Source organism: Hyla sarda, chromosome 4 (assembly GCF_029499605.1).
Source record: "Hyla sarda isolate aHylSar1 chromosome 4, aHylSar1.hap1, whole genome shotgun sequence".
Lineage (NCBI taxonomy): Eukaryota > Metazoa > Chordata > Amphibia > Anura > Hylidae > Hyla > Hyla sarda.
The window spans coordinates 40,100,240-40,118,555 of record NC_079192.1 but is presented as its reverse complement, the minus strand read 5'-3'; the positions used below and the strand labels follow the sequence as shown (position 1 = coordinate 40,118,555).

Genomic DNA, 18,316 nt, shown 5'->3' with positions numbered 1-18,316 from the left:
CACACTCCTTTTGTTTTCGGAAAGATAAGATAAGAGCTGTGTGGCCGCAGCTTCCCCCTCCTCTCTCCATTAAATGAACACTCAGACAAGCTTCAAAGTACAAGTCTTACTGAAAGAACAAAGCCTCATACTGCTCAGTCAACCACTAAAAATGTTATGGCCACCAGAATACAAAGAGGCAAACCCACTTGTTTATGTCCTGAAGGCCGGACTGAGCGTATTCTGTGAAGTGCGACCAAAAATGAACATGTCGTTCCTTCCATTGACAGCATCATAGAGATCTATAGTCAGAATAAGTCGCCTCAGGACACTTATCCATTATACAGGGGTGAAAAAGTTCAGTAATACCCTTGTGTGGATGGACCAGACTGGATGCAAATGATTAGAACATCGTAAGGGTGAGACCTTAAGTTTTAATTTTGTTATATCAAATAGTTTGTGACGGAATCCATTTCATAACCCTGTCTACTAAAGCGGACCCATCAACAGGAAAACAGGGGTGTAGATAGGCACCTGGCCAGATTAAGATTCCAGGACACATTTTATCTCTATAGTCCATTCCAGCGCTTAGCTATAAGCCTTTTTTTTATTAACATGTAAATAAAGCTCAAGTGCCCAGTGGGCGTTCCCCAGCACAACAAGAGCCCTGTTTTAACCCACTCATCTTTTTTTCCCCGTAGCTTCCGTGCCTGCTTGCATACACCGACCCTGCATTTAATTGGCAGTGGGTATGGAGGTGAGGAACAAGAGGAGATGTGCTAGCTAACTCTGGGCTCTTGTTGTGCTGGGGAACACCCTCTGGGCACTTGAGCCTAATTTACATATTAACAAAAAAGGCCTATATCTCAGCACAGAAAAGGACTATGGAGCTATAAAAGTTATGCCTGGAGTCTTGATGAGAAGCCCTATCAAGCCACATGACAGGTCGGATTTGAATAGGTTGTGCTACATTTTGGGTATAGCGCACTACCCTAAATTTCCATTCTAATTCTTGACTATGTTTTTGCTGCATCTGCTTTCCTAGATATGGAGGAGCAGCAACCATACGGTCCTCTATATCTTCTCTGCCTCCATTTCACCAACATTACATAGACAATCAAATATCGGAAAACCACTATGCACCAAAGTCCTGGAACCCCAGCTTAAAGGTACATAAAAAAGGGGTCCAAGCCAGTATGGAAGAATTTGCAATGGTTATGCATGAGCCGGATTTCACCCGAACTACTACATAGAATCACACAGGGTGCAAATGGGGACACATAGAGAAAGAACAGCGAATGTGACTTTAATATTGGAAGCTACGAGGTCCTACAAATCTGTTGTCCTCGTATGACCTATCGATCCTGACTCTTACCTCTGATAACCTCGTCTCTCTTATCTCCTCCTATCACTCCACGTAACGTTGTCTTGGGGAAGTTTCAGGCTAAGTCATTTTTAAGGTGTCCCCTATTATTTCTTACCATGGTAACGCTCCCGGGGGTCCTTGGCCATCTGCACTGCAATCTTCAGGCCGATGCCCGATGAGCACCCTGTTATAAGGACAGTCTTCTTGCTGTCATGAGCCATTGTGCCTTGTTCTCAGTGAACTGCCAACCCTCCTCTGCACGAGATCCCGGATTATCACAACACCACGTGACAGAGAGTATTTTTTTTTTCCCCTGACGACTGTCCCTTTTAACCTCTTCACTACCTCCAGGGTCAAAGGTCCTAAGTTCACCTTCATACGTTACAAAAACTATTAAAATTTCTATTCTTGTGTCGCCATACAAATAATAACATAAAGTCTACAAAAGTAAAGCAAATGACTATAATATTCCCTGTACACCCATTGATATTTTTTTATTAACTTTATCAGCTGCTGGGACTCTCAGGGATCAAGTGCAATCTGTGGGGGAAAGCGGCGGCGAGCGCTCAGTTCTTCTTCAGAATACCACTAGGTTTAATCTTCGATTCTTATACCAGGAGTCTCCAAACTGTGGACCTCCAGATGTTGTAAAACTACAACTTCCAGCATGCCTGGACAGCCAATGGCTGTCCAGGCATGCTGGAAATTGTAGTTTTCCAACATCTGAAGGTTCACAGTTTGGAGACCACTGTCTTATACAGTGGTCCCTCAAGTTACAATATGAATTGGTTCCAGGACTACCATTGTATGTTGGGACCATAACTCTATGGAAACCTCGTAATTGATTCTGAAGCCCCAAAATGTCATCCAAAAACAGGAAAAAGTGAGGATTAAAGAAAAATATATAGATAACTAATATAGATAAAGCAAGTCCTTACATATAAAAGTAAGAAAGAGCTACTGGGAGATGTAAATCACTGTCTGTGTAGAGGACCGGAGCTTCTTCAGGGTCCTGTACAGAACACACAGTGTCCTAAAAAAGTAACATGGAGCTGCCCTTACCGGGTGTCCAAAAGAGCAGCTAACCCTGGCACAGGTAAAGAGTAGTACAGAACATGCAATACCTTTGTGGTGACGGGAATGGAAGAGCAGATGTTATTAACCCTTTGTGATCGTGACGCCAGGGCGTTGTTGACCTGTACACCACCTGAGGTAGACCAGCTTCACCTGTGCCAGGCACGGGGCAAATAATCACTCCGACTCAAGGTTACGGGTAACTGGTATGCTTTACTGAGGTAGACAAGGTGTTAAAGTCCATACAGCTCATAAAGGCGCTAAGGAGATGCAGGGTGAACTTAAGGAAGTTTGCTGAGACTTGTAGTTGTAATTGAGTTGTCTGAGGCAGCCATGCTTGAATTGAGTAATTGACAAACTTGACTATCTTGACTGGGCTTCTGTAGTTTCCCCACTGGTTTAGTTCCTACGTTGCAGCTTTAACTTTCACTACAGGTGCAGGGGTTAACTTGCGGTGGAAGCGTGGTTGCAGGACTAGGCCTCAGGCCTCCTCCTGGATCACTCAGACTCCTCAGATCCTCACTTCACTGTACCTCAGCTAAGAATCCTGACCTCACTATATAAGGGGACAGTTTAGAGAGATCCCATTGGTCACTGACAAGCCACCTGTTCACCTTGCATACTCCCCTTGACAACAAGGTTACTATGAACATTATTTAAAGTTACAAACACCTCAAAAGATTATCCAACATATAACCTGAGATTTTATAGTCCTTAGGAGCGATGTGGACCCAGGGGAACACTGGAATAGAAGCCGCCAATCAGGACGGGCAGGTGTACAGAATAACAGATTCTGTACTGGGCTACCACAAGCTCCCCATCTAAAAGAAAGCATCCTCAGTGTAACGTCCTGGAGGACGGATGACATAAAGTGACCGCTGGGGCCACGCAACATCAGGAATAGAAACAAAAATAGTTCCTGGGGCATTTGTACGAATGTCCTTCACAGGGCTATGGAAATAGAATTGAGAGTTCATGTAGCGTTTTTTCTCTCTTTTTTATTTTTAATTTTTTTTTTCCAGAAACGTCTTCACATACTCTGTTGGCAAAACAGGAGTGATGATAGAATGAAAAACAGAATTAAATTAACTGTGGTAGAAACAGTTGTGTTATTGAAGGGTCTTTTGTACCTTTTTCTTTGTACTAACACTTAAAGGGGTATTCCAGGAAAAAACTTTTTTTTTTATATATCAACTGGCTCCAGAAAGTTAAACAGATTTGTAAATTACTTCTAATAAAAAATCTTAAACCTTTCAGTACTTATGAGCTTCTGAAGTTAAGGTTGTTCTTTTCTGTCTAAGTGCTCTCTGATGACACATGTCTCGGGAACCGCCCAATTTAGAAGCAAATCCCCATAGTAACCCTCTTCTAAACTGGGCGGTTCCCGAGACAGGTGTAATCAGAGAGCACTTAGATAGAAAAGAACAACCTTAACTTCAGAAGCTCAAAAGTACTGAAAGGATTAAGATTTTTTTTATAGAAGTAATTTACAAATCTGTTTAACTTTCTGGAGCCAGTTGATATATAAAAAAAAGTTTTTTCCTGGATAACCCCTTTAACCCTTTAAATGTTGACACGGTGAGCAATGACAATAACAGTAGTATATATGACACTTGAAACATTATACTGACTAGACATTTGTGTGGATCAGGCTGCCAGAGGCTTTCTACCCAGATGCCTATGCTAACGGGGCCCGTCGGCTTGTTTTGCTACTTCTCCCCAAAATAATAGATTAGTAAATGTACTGACTATACTTTAGACAACAATGACATTCCACCTTACCTACTATTTCAGGTTATCGGGTACTTTCTGTGGCCACTCAGAAAAGTCCTGTGCACAGTAGACAGAAAAACAATTAGTAATATACATTTATGGACTGAAGTATATATGTATACTGACTATGAGATACCAGTCGTAGCTTAACACTGTGTTTGAATTTACTTTCTGTACACAATATGCAATATATACATTACTCACTATAATACATTGATACTTATATCCACTCTCTGTACACAAAATTATACAGTAGATATACGTCTCTAAAGACTAAACAATCCTGATGTAATAGTATACCTTTCATTACTGTCTATTTTATACTGACAAGTTTACTCTCTGTACCTAACAGGCGGTTGACCTTGAGTAGACCGCTAAGACGTGCGCAGCACCACCTCTTGAGGAATGGGATCCGGAGGGAGCTCTGGAAGTGCAGCAGGTGTTTCTTCTACCTGTTTCTTCTAGTGATGGTCCCTTCTAGAGTAGGGACCATCACTACTGGTTGAACAGGAGCCGGTTGGGCAAGTACTACCTCTGGAGCTATGGGAGCAGGTACATAGTCTGGAGCCAGAAGGGACAAGACAGGAGCTGGAGGTTGACAGATGTATACTGGCTGTGTTGGCGAGAACATGGGGAAGTTCATAGAAGGATCTATCCCTCTCCGGGAACATATTCATGAACAGGCGTCACAGGTGGAGGGGGCGGTGGCTGCACGAGCACTGGCAGGTCTTCCTTCAAGCAGAATTTGAGGCGATTCCTGTGGACGACTTGTGGTTCGGAATCAGGCTTTCGTACTTAATAGACTATGGAATAGCCATTATCGTGTAGGGTTCGGTCTCCCAAATAGAATCCAGCTTGTCTGTTCTAGGAAATTTCTTCAGCCAGACTTTATCGCCAACACGTAAGGGTTTGGTCGCTGCATGGCAGTTGTAGTCATCCTGTTTCCTCTGTTGGGTTTCCTCCGTTTTCTTGTTGACGATCTCTTGGGCCTCATAGATTCGCCTTTGATGATCCGATACCCATTCGTGGGGTGGCAAGGGAGAATTGTCAGCTGGGGCTTGCAGCCCGAAGGTTCAGCCCTTAGGCAGCTGTCTGTGCCTCCCCATCATCAGGTAGAAGGGCGTATACCCAGTGGAACAGTGGACGGTGTTGTTGTATATCTCTATCAGTTCAGGTAGCAGTTGAGGCCACTCCTCATGAGGTGAGGAGTATATGGATGAACACTTGGTTAAGCCTTTCACACAACCTATTTCCTTGGGGGTGATAGGCAGTAGTTGTGAACTTCTTACAATCATGGAATTGACAGAGTTCTTGGAATAGTTGGGCCTCGAAGGCCGGTCCATGGTCAGTTAAGACAGACTTTGGGCATCCCAGCGTTTGTACCCACTTGGAGTAAAACATTTGGGTGGCCGTCTTGGCACCGAGATCTTTGACTGGATCAACGACAACCCAACTTAGAGAAGTGGTCGACCACGGTGAGGGCATAGGTGTACCTGGATCGGGTATGAGCCAATTTCATGTGGTCTAGTGCGATCAACTGGTTAGGTCTGTTGGGATGGTATGGAGGGGTGCCCTCGGGTGTTTACATCCATTCTTGGTAACATTGCAGACCGAGCATTCACTGTACCATTTCAAAACATCACTCCACATCTCAATCCAGTAGAATCTTCTCCGAACTGTGGCTTCTGTCTTATGGACTCCAAAGTGTCCCGACTGGTCATGATAGGCATTGAGGACCATAGCCACATCTCTTCTAGGAACCAGAATCTGAAGTAGTCGTTCCACGGATACCGGATCCAAAGAATTCCCATACAAAAGTCCTTTGTGCACAAACAGTCTTTTTCTCTGATGCCACAGTCATTTCAACTCATAGTCATCGCCAGGAGGTAATCCATCAAGTCTGCCATGACTCAGCTTTCGTCTTTCAGAGTCTTCCAGGTATAGAGATTCTCTTTGACCTTCTCTGGCCGTGGTTCACCCTCGACAAGGGTAGTGACAACCGATGTACAAACCGCTGATAAAATTGAGGCATCTCCACATCTTCCCACTCATCTTCTTGGGGTAGCTCTTCGCCTGGGATCATCCGAGATAGCACATCGGCATTGACATTTGACTTGCCGCTTCTATACTTGATAGTGAAGTTGTAGTTGGCTAACCTCGAAGCCCATCGCTGTTCAAGAGCGCCCAGTTTAGAGGTGTTCAAGTGTGCCAAGGGATTGTTATCGGTATAGACTGTAAATGGCGTGGCCGCCAAATAGTCTTTGAATTTCTCTGTCACGGACCATACCAGGGTGAGAAGTTCCAACTTGAAAGAGCTGTAATTGGGATCATTCTTCTCCGTTCCTCGGAGATTCTGACTGGCGTATGTAATCACTCACTCTTGACCATCCTGGACTTGGGACAGGACAGCCCCTAGGCCTTCAAAACTGGCATCAGTATATAAGATGGGTGGCTGTATCAGCAGATGCTTGAGAGCTTGGAACGTTGTCTCTTGCTCTTCGGCCCAATCAATAGGGAGTCTTCCATTATAATTCTCCTTCGCTGTTCCCCAAAGGAGAGCTGTAAGGGGTTCTGCAATTTGGGCCTAGTGTGAGATAAAACGGCGGTAGTAGCCGGCGAATCCCAGGAAGCTCCTGACATCTTTCACCGTGCGAGGTGTAGGCCAATTCTTGACAGAATTCACCTTTTCAGGATTTGTCTGAACTCCCTCTGCGCTTAAAACATGGCTCAAATAATGGACTTGGGGTTTGAGCAAGTGACACTTTGAAGGCTTGATCTTCAGCCCGTGCTTGATCAGGATTCAAAAGACATCTGACAGATGACTGAGGTGTTCCTGGTAAAACTTGGAATACACGATGACATCATCCAGATATAGCAAGACACTTTGGAAGTTCAGATTTCCCAAGCACCTTCCCATCAGTCGCTGAAATGTAGCAGGGGCATTGCACAACCCAAACTGCATACTCTTGAACTCGTACAACACCATGGGTGTCACGACAGCAGTCTTCTCCCGATCCTCCGGGGCGCTGGGCACTTGCCATTACCGGCTGGTTAAGTCCAGAGTGGAGAAGTAAACAGCAGACCCGAGGGCAGTAAATGACTCCTCAATTCATGGTAAAGGATAAGCGTCCTTATGTATGACATTGTTAAGTTTCCTGTAGTTGACACAGAAACTGATAGTTCCATTCTTCTTTTTGACTAGGACGAGTGGAGCCGCCCAGGGACTCTGACTTTCTTGAATCATGTCCACATCCTTCATGTCAGCCAGCGTTTTCTTGATACATGCCTGACGCGACCAGACGGTGTCTCTCTTTGATAGGCGGGCTATCACCTGTAAGGATACGATGTTGGAATATCAATGTTTTCCTAAAGTCTGTTGGGTGCTTACTGAAGGCTTCATGGTACCTCTTCGCTACATTCACAACTCCATTAACCTGGTCCCGAGGTGAAGTGGCATCCCCTACCTGGAGTTGCATTCACCAGGGTTCCGGGGGGACCAGTACTGGATCCACCAGCAACTTGAGCCACTCACTGTCTGGTCACCAGAAGTTCAGTCACGATATCTCTTGACTCGAGGAGGCACAACGGGGCCACTGGAGTGTACTTGGGTAAGACAGTAGCGGAATCAGACAAGTTCACTAACCGTACTGGTACTCCTCGGTGACAAGGCTTCTTACAGCCCGGAGTAAGGGATGATCTTCCATCTGCATGGGTCTGCATGGGTTCCAGAAGAGCCTGATAGACAAGCATCCCAATGCTGATAGAAAACACGTTTAGATATGGTAGACACTTGTGACCCTGTATTTATCAGCGCCTCTAAAGGTACACCTTCTACAACAACCGTTACAAGGGGGCAGGAGGCGACATAAAGTGAGATTCCTGACTTAGGTCGTTCGGGGGTTGGAGCTGATGACTGTTTTCCTGAGTGGCGATCCTTGAACTCAGGGTGAATCTGTTTAAATCCCAGCACTGCATTTTCCAATTGCCGGGCTTGTTACACTGAATGCAAAAGGGTCTCAGAGTCCCCCAATACCTATTGGCTAGAGAATTACTGTAACTGGGATTGCGGGGAGCAGGGGGAGATTTCCTAGGTAAGGATGGTTCATGGGAGAGTGGAGCAGGCCGGGTGGCAAGCTCCTTGATAGCTTTAGTCAGTTGCTCAATGTCCTGCCTAACACTCTGTAAATCTGGGATCATGGTGACTGGCAGGTAGGTTGCACTGTGGAGGGGACAGGGGACAGTGATGGTAATGGTATGGGCCTGGCCATCCCCCTTAGGAGTTCCTGAACAGGGGCAAGGGGAGCACAAACTTCTTATAATTCAGTCCCGGACTCGATTACTTGGATAGCCAGTCTCTTAAAGGCAGGAAATGACATGTTAGGGTTTTGGATTGCTAACATTCTCAATTGGGCCTTGACCTGCTTATTATGAGCCCCATCAATAAATCTGTCCATTAACACTTTGTTGCCCTGCTTGGGAGTTATACCTTTCATACAGCCGGAGACGTACCTCTGATGGAGAATGTGACTAAAATACCTGGTACAGTCCTTCAAAAATCTGCTCTACCGTCACCTTCTCAGATACTGGCCAGGTACAGACTTCCTCTAATGCTGATCCCTGGAGCTGTCCCGTTAGTAGTTGCACCTGTTTGTTAGGAGGGAAAGAGTAAAAGACAAACAAGCACTGGATCCTCTCTTTGAAATCCCTCAGGGTGAAGGGATCTCTATTGTAGGTAGGAAGGACAGGATTCCCCATGAATACCGGAGAGGTCGCTGGAACACCAGGGTTGTTGATGCTGAAAGGAGGAAGGACACTAGCTGCTGGACCAGGTGGTGTGCTCTCTGGGGGAGATGGAGGGGCACTGGCGCCCGATTGATAGGTGGTGCTTGGTTCAGACATCTTGTAGTCAATAGGGTGCGCTGTGGCTTTAAGGAAGATGGTTTGGATTGCCCTTTAAGAAAGTTGTAGAGGTGCTGCAGCAGCTTGGATTTTGCACCTGGAATGTGGGAGAATAACAAAAAGCACTCCCCCTCTGTGTTGCAGGTACCCGGTGACAGAACACTTGTTTAAGATATTTGACGACAACACACTGTGCATAGCAGTAGACCGGAATGGCTGGTAACTTTGTGGGACACTGTGCCGAAGACTTGGGGGACTTCCGGAGTCGTGTTACGCTGCAGCGCTGGGGATAGATGCGACAGCCGGCAACTCTTTAAGATGGCTGTGCCCAAGGAACTTCCTGTTTGGGTCCAGGAAGAAAAATATTTCCCTGTGCACACAGGGCGATCCTTTTAGTTCCTCTTCGTTATGCTGAAGAGGGGTCACCGCTGGGGACTGATGTGGGCAGAGCTGCGGCCACTTGCGCACACGGGAATCGCTAGATCCAGATAACCCCTTCTGGTTAAGGCAACACTGTACTGATTGCGCAGCTCGAGTCCCGCAACATAATTGTGCATACAACGAAGGGTGATACCCACAAACTTGGTACTTTCACAGTGGCAGACAAATAAATCTTCACTTTTCCCTCTATTTCACAAGTGCCTTTTAGCATATAGCTTTTATACAAAGACAGTCCCGTACAGATTTTGGCGTAATTTCTGTCGCATGGACGTGCATTTTTCTGCAGTACTGGACAGAGTTCAGACTGGAGGTACTTTTCTATAAGGCACACACCCGTATCCTGTTCGTGGGATGCCAAATTTTGTGGTGAAGGGTATGAAAGGGCAGATGTTATTAACCCTTTGTGATCGTGATGCCAGGGCCTGGTTGAACTGTACACCACCCGAGGTAGACCAGCTTCACCTGTGTCAGGCACGGGGCAAATAATCACTCCGACTCAAGGTTACGGTTAACTCGTATGCTTTACTGAGGTAGACAAGGTGTTAAAGTCCATAGAACTCAGATAGGCACTAAGGATATGCAGTGTTAACATAGGGAAGCTTATCGGCTTGCTGAGACTTGTAGTTGTAATTGACTCGACTGAGGCAGCCACGCTTGAATTAAGTAATTGACAGACTTGACTATGTTGACTGGACTTGGACTTCTGTAGTTTCCCCACTGGTTTAGTTCCTACGTTGCAGCTTTGACTTTCACTACAGGTGCAGGGGTTAACTTGCGGTGGAAGCGTGGTTGCAGGACTAGGCCTCAGGCCTCCTTCTGGATCACTCAGACGAACTCCTCAGCTATTCACTTCACTGTACCTCAGCATGGACTGGACTCAAGAGAGTGAGCTGAACCCTGACCTCACTACATAAGGGGGAAAGCTTAGAGAGATCCCATTGGTCACTGACAAGCCACCGGTTCACCTTGCATACACCCCTTGACAACAGGGTTACTAAGACCATTATTTAAAGTGACAAACACTTCAAAAGATTAACCAACATATAACCTGAGATTTTATAGTCCTTAGGAGCGATGTGGACCCAGGGGAACACTGGAATAGAAGCCGCCACACAGGACGGGCAGGTGTACAGAATAACAGATTCTGTACTGGGCCACCACATCTTCCTGTACTGTAGGGGGCGCTACCAGACAGCCAGGTAGTGCATGTGTGGTGGCTAGATGGTGCAGGTACTAGTGTAGGGTATGTTGATATTAACCCTATGTTGTTGTGACGCCATGATGCTGTTTCCTTAGATAAATGGTCCTACCGCCAACCGCCCCAGAAACGGTAGGGAGAAATAATTGAATGTCCACAGCAGATATTTGATGAAACCGGAATAAACTTTACTGCATATTTTATGCAACTGCAGTTAACAAAACAGTCTTTGTATAGAGGACCGTAGTTCAGGTTCCTCACAGGTTGGCTGGGACTTCTGAATACAATGAGTTTTGGTTTGCTAGCCACTGTGAAACTGATTTGAAGATAATTGAGTTGCAGTAGTCACACAGGATTTTAGTAGTTTTGAGCTGGATAACTCACGGTTTAGTGGCTGCGGAAGATAAGGCTTCAGGCCTATCTTGAATTGATGAAGAGATATAGATTGATGTGCTTGCTTTGAAGTGCAGGGACCAAGAGAGAGAATTTAGTGGCAGCATGCCCTTATATATTAACAGGGCGGGACAAAGCTCATTGGTCAGCCAAACCTGTCAGTCCCTACCTCTGGAACCCTGGGTATATCACATGACCCAAAGGTCCTTAAACCATAGCATAACATATATTAAAGGCACGTGACCTCTAAGGTCCTATACATAGGTATCCTATATGATTTAAATATAAAAATATATAAATTTTATATCAACATATTAAGAGGCGACTAGGGGTTAGCCCTTCAGGAGAGCCCATTATCATGGAAGGACTCTGGCTGAGGGGACTCCAGAAAAAAGGGACAGGACATGCCCTGTACCGAGACACCACACATGCACTTTAATAATACAGGGGATTTACCAGTGAAATGTCCATTCTGATTGATCATGCCCCCTCCCATAGACTTCCATTGAGGGGACGGGGCGTGACGTCACACGGTGGCGGAGTCGTGACTTCACAGACTTCCGTTCCGGTGGTCGGGACACAGACCCCCCAGCGCTTCCAGAGCAGAAACAGGTGGGTGCCGCATGCTATATTGTGGGGGTCCCCAGCGGCGGGACCCCCGCGATCAGACATCTTATCCCCTATGCTTTGGATAGGGGATAAGATGTCTAGGGGTGGAGTACCCCTTTAAAGGGTTATTCCGCTAGAAAACATTTTTTTATATCAACTGGTGCCAGAAAGTTAAACGGATTTGTAAATTACTTCTATTTAAAAATCTTAATCCTTCCAGTACTTACCATCTGCTGTATGCTCCACAGAAAGTTCTTTTCTTTTTGAATTTCCTTTCTGTCTGACTACAGTGCTCGCTGCTGACACCTCTGTCCAATTTAGGAACTGCCCAGAGCAGGAGCAAATCCCCATTGCAAACCTATCCTGCTCTGGACAGTTCCTGACATGGACAGAGTTGTCAGCAGAGAGCACTGTGGTCCGACAGAAAGGAAATTCAAAAAGAAAAGAACTTCCTGTGGAGCATACAGCATCTGAGAAGTACTGGAAGGATTAAGATTTTTAAATAGAAGTAATTTACAAATCTGTTTAACTTTCTGGTAGGACTTTTTAGTATTGATAGTCACTGGAAGAGTAAGACAGAGAGAGACTCGCTGAAAGACGTGGGCTAGTCATAGACTAAAGAGATTACTGACAGCTGTGAAGAAGAGACTAAGTGAGACTGAGCCCAAGGAGAGACAGTGCCACCCAAGAGGATGCTCAAACTGGCCATGGTCGAGAAGTTGGGGGTATCTACGGTAAGATCTCTCCAGAGCCTTATCTTTATAATACAATAAGACAAGAGAAGTCTGGGAAAGGGAGTTGTCCTCCCTGAGATTGCTGAGTTCAGTACTGAGATTGCTGAGATCACTGGGCCCATTTGGCACTAGTGGGCTAGGAGCCACAACCTGCTTTTTTAAGCAACAGACTAGACATACAGCTTGGCAGAAGGTGGTCTTTCTGCAAAAAACTGCATACTGTCAACTGGAAGCTGATCTGGCCTAAACTGCTATGGAGGCAATTGCTGACCAAAACACTAAGCCTTGGGTGTGGAGAGAGTCCTCAAGGAGGGTCTTCGGTGGAGAGCCCCGCCCCCCTTTTCTGAGGAACAATGGTAAGACAATGTTTCTGGCAATGTTGCTTGTTTATTACGTGACAACCATCATATGCGATATATATGAGATTTAATATTTAAAGGGGTACTCCACCCCTAGACATCTTATCCCCTATCCAAAGGATAGGGGATAAGATGTCTGATCGTGGGGGTCCCGCCGCAGCAAAATATAGCATGCAGCACCCACCTGTATATGCTCCCGGCAGCGCTGGAGGTTCTGGCTCCCGACCACGGGAACGGAAGATCGTGACGTCACGACTCTGTCCCTGTGTGACGTCACGCCCCGCCCCATCAATGCAAGTCTATGGGAGGGGGCGTGACGGCCGTCACGCCCCCTCCCATAGACTTGCATTGAGGGGGCGGGACGTGACGTCACACAGGGACAGAGTCGTGACGTCACGATTAGAGATGAGCGAACTTACAGTAAATTCGATTCGTCACGAACTTCTCGGCTCGGCAGTTGATGTCTTTTCCTGCATAAATTAGTTCAGCTTTCCGGTGCTCCGGTGGGCTGGAAAAGGTAGATACAGTCCTAGGAGACTATTTCCTAGGACTGTATCCACCTTTTCTATCCCACCGGAGCACCTGAAAGCTGAACTAATTTACGCAGGAAAAGTCATCAACTGCCGAGCCGAGAAGTTTGCGACAAATCGAATTTACTGTAAGTTCGCTCATCTCTAGTCACGATCTTCCGTTCCCGTGGTCGGGAGCCAGAACCTCCAGTGCTGCCGGAAGCAGATACAGGTGGGTGCCGCATGCTATATTGTGGGGGTCCCCGGCAGCGGGACCCCCACGATTAGACATCTTATCCCCTATCCTTTGGATAGGGGATAAGATGTCTAGGGGTGGAGTACCCCTTTAAGGTGTGAAAACAATGACACTTGGACATCTCTGATCCATACAGAAGGAGGTGGGATGGAAATTCCTTTTCAGAGCAAAAATTGTATAGAATAAGAAACAAAAGTATTCTCATACATAAGGACATAGATAACCATGTGTAGAGGCAAATACAGTTATATACTTAAAGAAGTGGAGCATGTGACTTGGAAACGTTCACCATAGGGTGTGTGGAGTGGAATAACAGTCCACCGAGCTTCTGGGTGAGGTGCTTGTCAGGCCGGTCTGTCTGGTCCTTATTGCTCAACCCAGTGAAGACATCCTCAGGCGTCAAGAGATCAAGAGATCTCACTGTTTATATTAAGAAGGAAAGTATTTCACTCTCCCTTTTTAATGACAACTGGATAAACAGATATACACTGCTCAAATATATAAAGGGAACACTTAAAGAACACAATGTAACTCCAAGTCAATGACACTTCTGTGAAATCCCACTGTCCACTCAGGAAGAAACACTGGTTGACAATCAATTTCACATGTTGTTGTGCAAATGGGACAGACAACAGGTGGAAATTATAGGCAATTAGCAATACACCCCCCAATAAAGGAGTGATTCTGCAGGTGGTGACCACAGACCACTTCTCAGTTCTTATGCTTCCTGGCTGATGTTTTGGTCACTTTGGAATGCTGGCGGTGCTTTCACTCTAGTGGTAGCATGAGACGGAGTCTACAACCCACACAAGTGGCTCAGGTAGTGCAGCTCATCCAGAATGGCACAACAATGCGAGCTGTGGCAAGAAGGTTTGCTGTGTCTGTCAGCGTAGTGTCCCGAGCATGGAGGCTGTAGGAGGGCAAGAACTCAGCAGCATGACCGCTACCTCCGCCTTTGTGCAAGGAGGAGCAGGAGGAGCACTGCCAGAGCCCTGCAAAATGACCTCCAGCAGGCCACAAATGTGCATGTGTCCACTCAAACGGTCAGAGACAGACTTTAGGAGGGTGGTATGAGGGCCTGACGTCCACAGGTGGGGGTTGTGCTTACAGCCCAACACCGTGCAGGACGTTTGGCATTTGCCCGAGAACACCAAGATTGGCAAATTCGCCACTGGTGCCCTGTGCTCTTCACAGATGAAAGCAGGTTCACACTGAGCACATGTGACAGACATGACAGAGTCTGGAGATGCCATGGAGAAAGTTCTGCTGCCTGCAACATCCTCCAGCAGGTGGGTCAGTAATGGTGGGTCAGTAATGGTGTGGTCTGGAGGTGGGTCAGTAATGGTGTGGGGTGGCATTTCTTTGGGGGGTTGCACGGCCCTCTATGTGCTTGCCAGAGGTAGCCTGACTGCCATTAGGTACCGAGATGAGATCCTCAGACCCAGGGCTGCCATCAGAAATTTTGGGGCCCCTCACACAGCTCAATGCAAAAAATTACCTCGGGGCCATTTTTTTGGTGGGGGTCAAACTGCTGAAACCTCCACCAATCACCCCGGTTGAAGTGGTTCTCCAGCTGTTGGAAAGCTAAAACTCCCATCATGTCTGGAGAGCCTCTGGCAATGGGAGTTGTAGCTTTGTAACAGCTGGAGAGACACAGATTGGACACAGTTTTATCCATCATCACTGCAGAAATAACAAGTGACTACAGCTCTGATGGGACAGTCAGGAGAACACACAATGATATCAGTGACCTGAGTGACGTCTTCTGACTTGAGTGACATCTTCTCTGTTATCTTTTCTTCTTCATCTGGTCCAGAGACCAGGTCTACCTCCAGCTCCATCTTCTCTGCAGAGTCTGACATCCAGACATCATTGGCTCCTCACTGTCAGCAGATCCTCATCCTCTGTATGAAGACAGTAATCATTATAACCTTGCCAGAAAGTGTACCCTAAATAAAATACTGCCCCACACTGTACCCTGAGTATAATACTGCTACAAACTGTACCCACTGAATATAATCCTGCCACACACTGTACCCTGAATATAATACTGCCGCACACTGTACCCTGAATATAATACTGCTATACACTGTACCCTGAATATAATACTGCCACACACTGTACCCTGAATATAATCCTGCCACATACTGTACCCTGAATATAATACTGCTATACACTATACCCACTAAATATAATCCTGCCACACACTGTACCCTGAATATAATACTGCTATACACTGTACCCTGAATATAATACTGCCACACACTGTACCCTGAATATAATACTGCTATACACTGTACCCACTAAATATAATCCTGCCACACACCGTACCCTGAATAAAATACTGCCACACACTGTATCCACTAAATATAATCCTGCCACACACCGTAGCTTGTGTCAGCTAGAGACTTGGTCACTTTGATGCAGGAAAGTGAACGCCCAGTGGGCAAGGGACTGTCACGATTCGGCTTCCAGGTAGTGGATCCTCTGTGTCAGCGAGGGATTGGCGTGGACCGTGCTAGTGGACCGGTTCTAAGAGGCTACTGGTTTTCACCAGAGCCCGCCGCAAAGCGGGATGGTCTTGCTGCGGCAGTAGCAACCAGGTCGTATCCACTAGCAACGGCTCTACCTCGCTGACTGCTGAGAAGGCGTGGGACAGAAGGACTAGGCATAGGCAAGGTCAGACGTAGCAGAAGGTCGGGGGCAGGCGGCAAGGTTCGTAGTCAGGATGGGTAGCAGAAGTTCAGGTACACAGGCTTTGGACACACTAAACGCTTTCACTGGCACAAGGCAACAAGATCCGGCAAGGGAGTGCATGGGAGGAGGTCAGATAAAGGCAGGGAGCAGATGGGAGCCAATTAAGCTAATTGGGCCAGGCACCAATCATTGGTGCGCTGGCCCTTTAAGTCGCAGAGAGCTGGCGCACGCGCGCCCTAGAGAGCGGAGCCGCGCGCGCCAGCACATGACAGCAGGGGACCGGGACGGGTAAGTGACCTGGGATGCGATTCGCGAGCGGGCGCGTCCCGCTGTGCGAATCGCATCCCCGACGGCCATGACAGTGCAGCGCTCCCGGTCAGCGGGACTGACCGGGGCGCTGCGGGGAGAGAGACGCCGTGAGCGCTCCGGGGAGGAGCGGGGACCCGGAGCGCTAGGCGTAACAGGGACCCTTTACGGATCTCAAATTTGACCAGCAAGATTTTCCCTCCATTGGGGGACACATCATGTATTGAGGTGTTTCTCGAACTGGTATTGAGAGACCTCAAACAGATCATAACCGAAGGCAATTGTTTGCGAGAAAACTTGTCATACTCTGAGAAGTGTGCCAATAAACAGTTACAGGATAATGAACAGCTAGTTATAAAGGCCTCTGATAAAGGGGGAAACATAGTTCTTATGGATCGCCCAAAATACATCAGAATGTGCAGGAGGTTGTTGGATGATAGGGACACATATGAAGTACTGACCAACAACCCTACTTCAGAATACATCCAGGAATTGATGCCGATATTAAAGTCAGCTCTTGATAAAAAACTTTTGGATACCAATGAGTTTGAATTCCTTGTTCCACACAAACCAGTATTCCCTACCTTTTACGCCTTACCCAAGATTCACAAAGGCCTTATGCCATTAAAAGGCCGCCCAATTGCTTCGGGCATTGGGGGTTTGACGCAGAGGTTGGGAATCTATATTGATAGAGTTCTTAGACAATTTGTGTTTTCCCTCTCGTCATACTTGCGGGATACGATGGACCTACTCCGGCGTATAGAAGGTATCACCATGACAGAGGGGTCCATCCTCGCGAGTATTGACGTGGAAGCACTGTACTCCTCTATTCGTCATGATGTAGGATTACAAGCATGCAAATATTTTTTAAGTACAAGAGGTACAGAATATCATGAACATAATGCCTTTGTCCTACAACTACTACGTTTTGTTTTGAACAGGATTTTTTTCTTATTTAATGGAATCATCTACCATCAAATAAGGGGGACCGCAATGGGGTCCCCCTGTGCCCCGAGTTACGCAAATCTTACATTAGGGTGGTGGGAGGCGACACATTTGTTCCATGATGAGATGACCCATTTTAGTGAACAAGCACTGATATGGTTACGTTTAATCGACGACATTTTTGTCTTGTGGAACGGAACTAAGGTTGAGTTCGAAGAACTGGTGGGTCATATTAACAACAATGACCTGGGTTTATTTTTTACCTTTGAAACCCACGAAAGTGAACTCAACTTCCTGGATGTAAAAGTATATAAGGACCCAGAGGGTGTCCTACAGAGTACTATTTTTCGAAAATCTACCGCGACGAACAGCCTCCTGAGGTGGGAGAGTTGCCACCCGGGCCCCCTAAAAACAGGTATCCCAAAGGGGCAATTCCTCCGCCTCAGGAGGAACTGTTCGTCGAATAGGGAGTTTAGGAAGGAGTCAGCGGCCATGAAGAGGCGATTCAGGAACAGGGGTTACCCAAATTACATACTTACCAGAGCACAACATACAGCCCTCTCCACACCCAGAAATGATCTCCTGATACCCAAATACTCCCCTCCAGTTAAACAACCAATCAGGATAATTGGTAACTATGATAAAATGTCCAATGAAATACGTAGGATTATTACACAACACTGGGACATATTGCAAATGGACAACGATCTCCAGGATGTAATAGGGCCAACGCCACAGATCACATACAGACGTGGTCGCAGCTTAGGGGATATGTTAG

General features: G+C 46.6%; 1 protein-coding gene across 1 annotated transcript in view; it reads right to left on the bottom strand.

Moving 5' to 3' along the window:
- RDH8 (retinol dehydrogenase 8) overlaps positions 1-1,587 on the bottom strand; it is a 29,959-nt gene extending 28,372 nt beyond the window's left edge. Inside the window, exon 1 of the mRNA XM_056570619.1 lies at positions 1,461-1,587. Coding sequence (XP_056426594.1) covers positions 1,461-1,566 — 106 coding nt within the window. The 5' untranslated portion in view covers positions 1,567-1,587. The remainder of the gene's footprint in view (positions 1-1,460) is intronic.
- Positions 1,588-18,316: the final 16,729 nt, after the last annotated feature.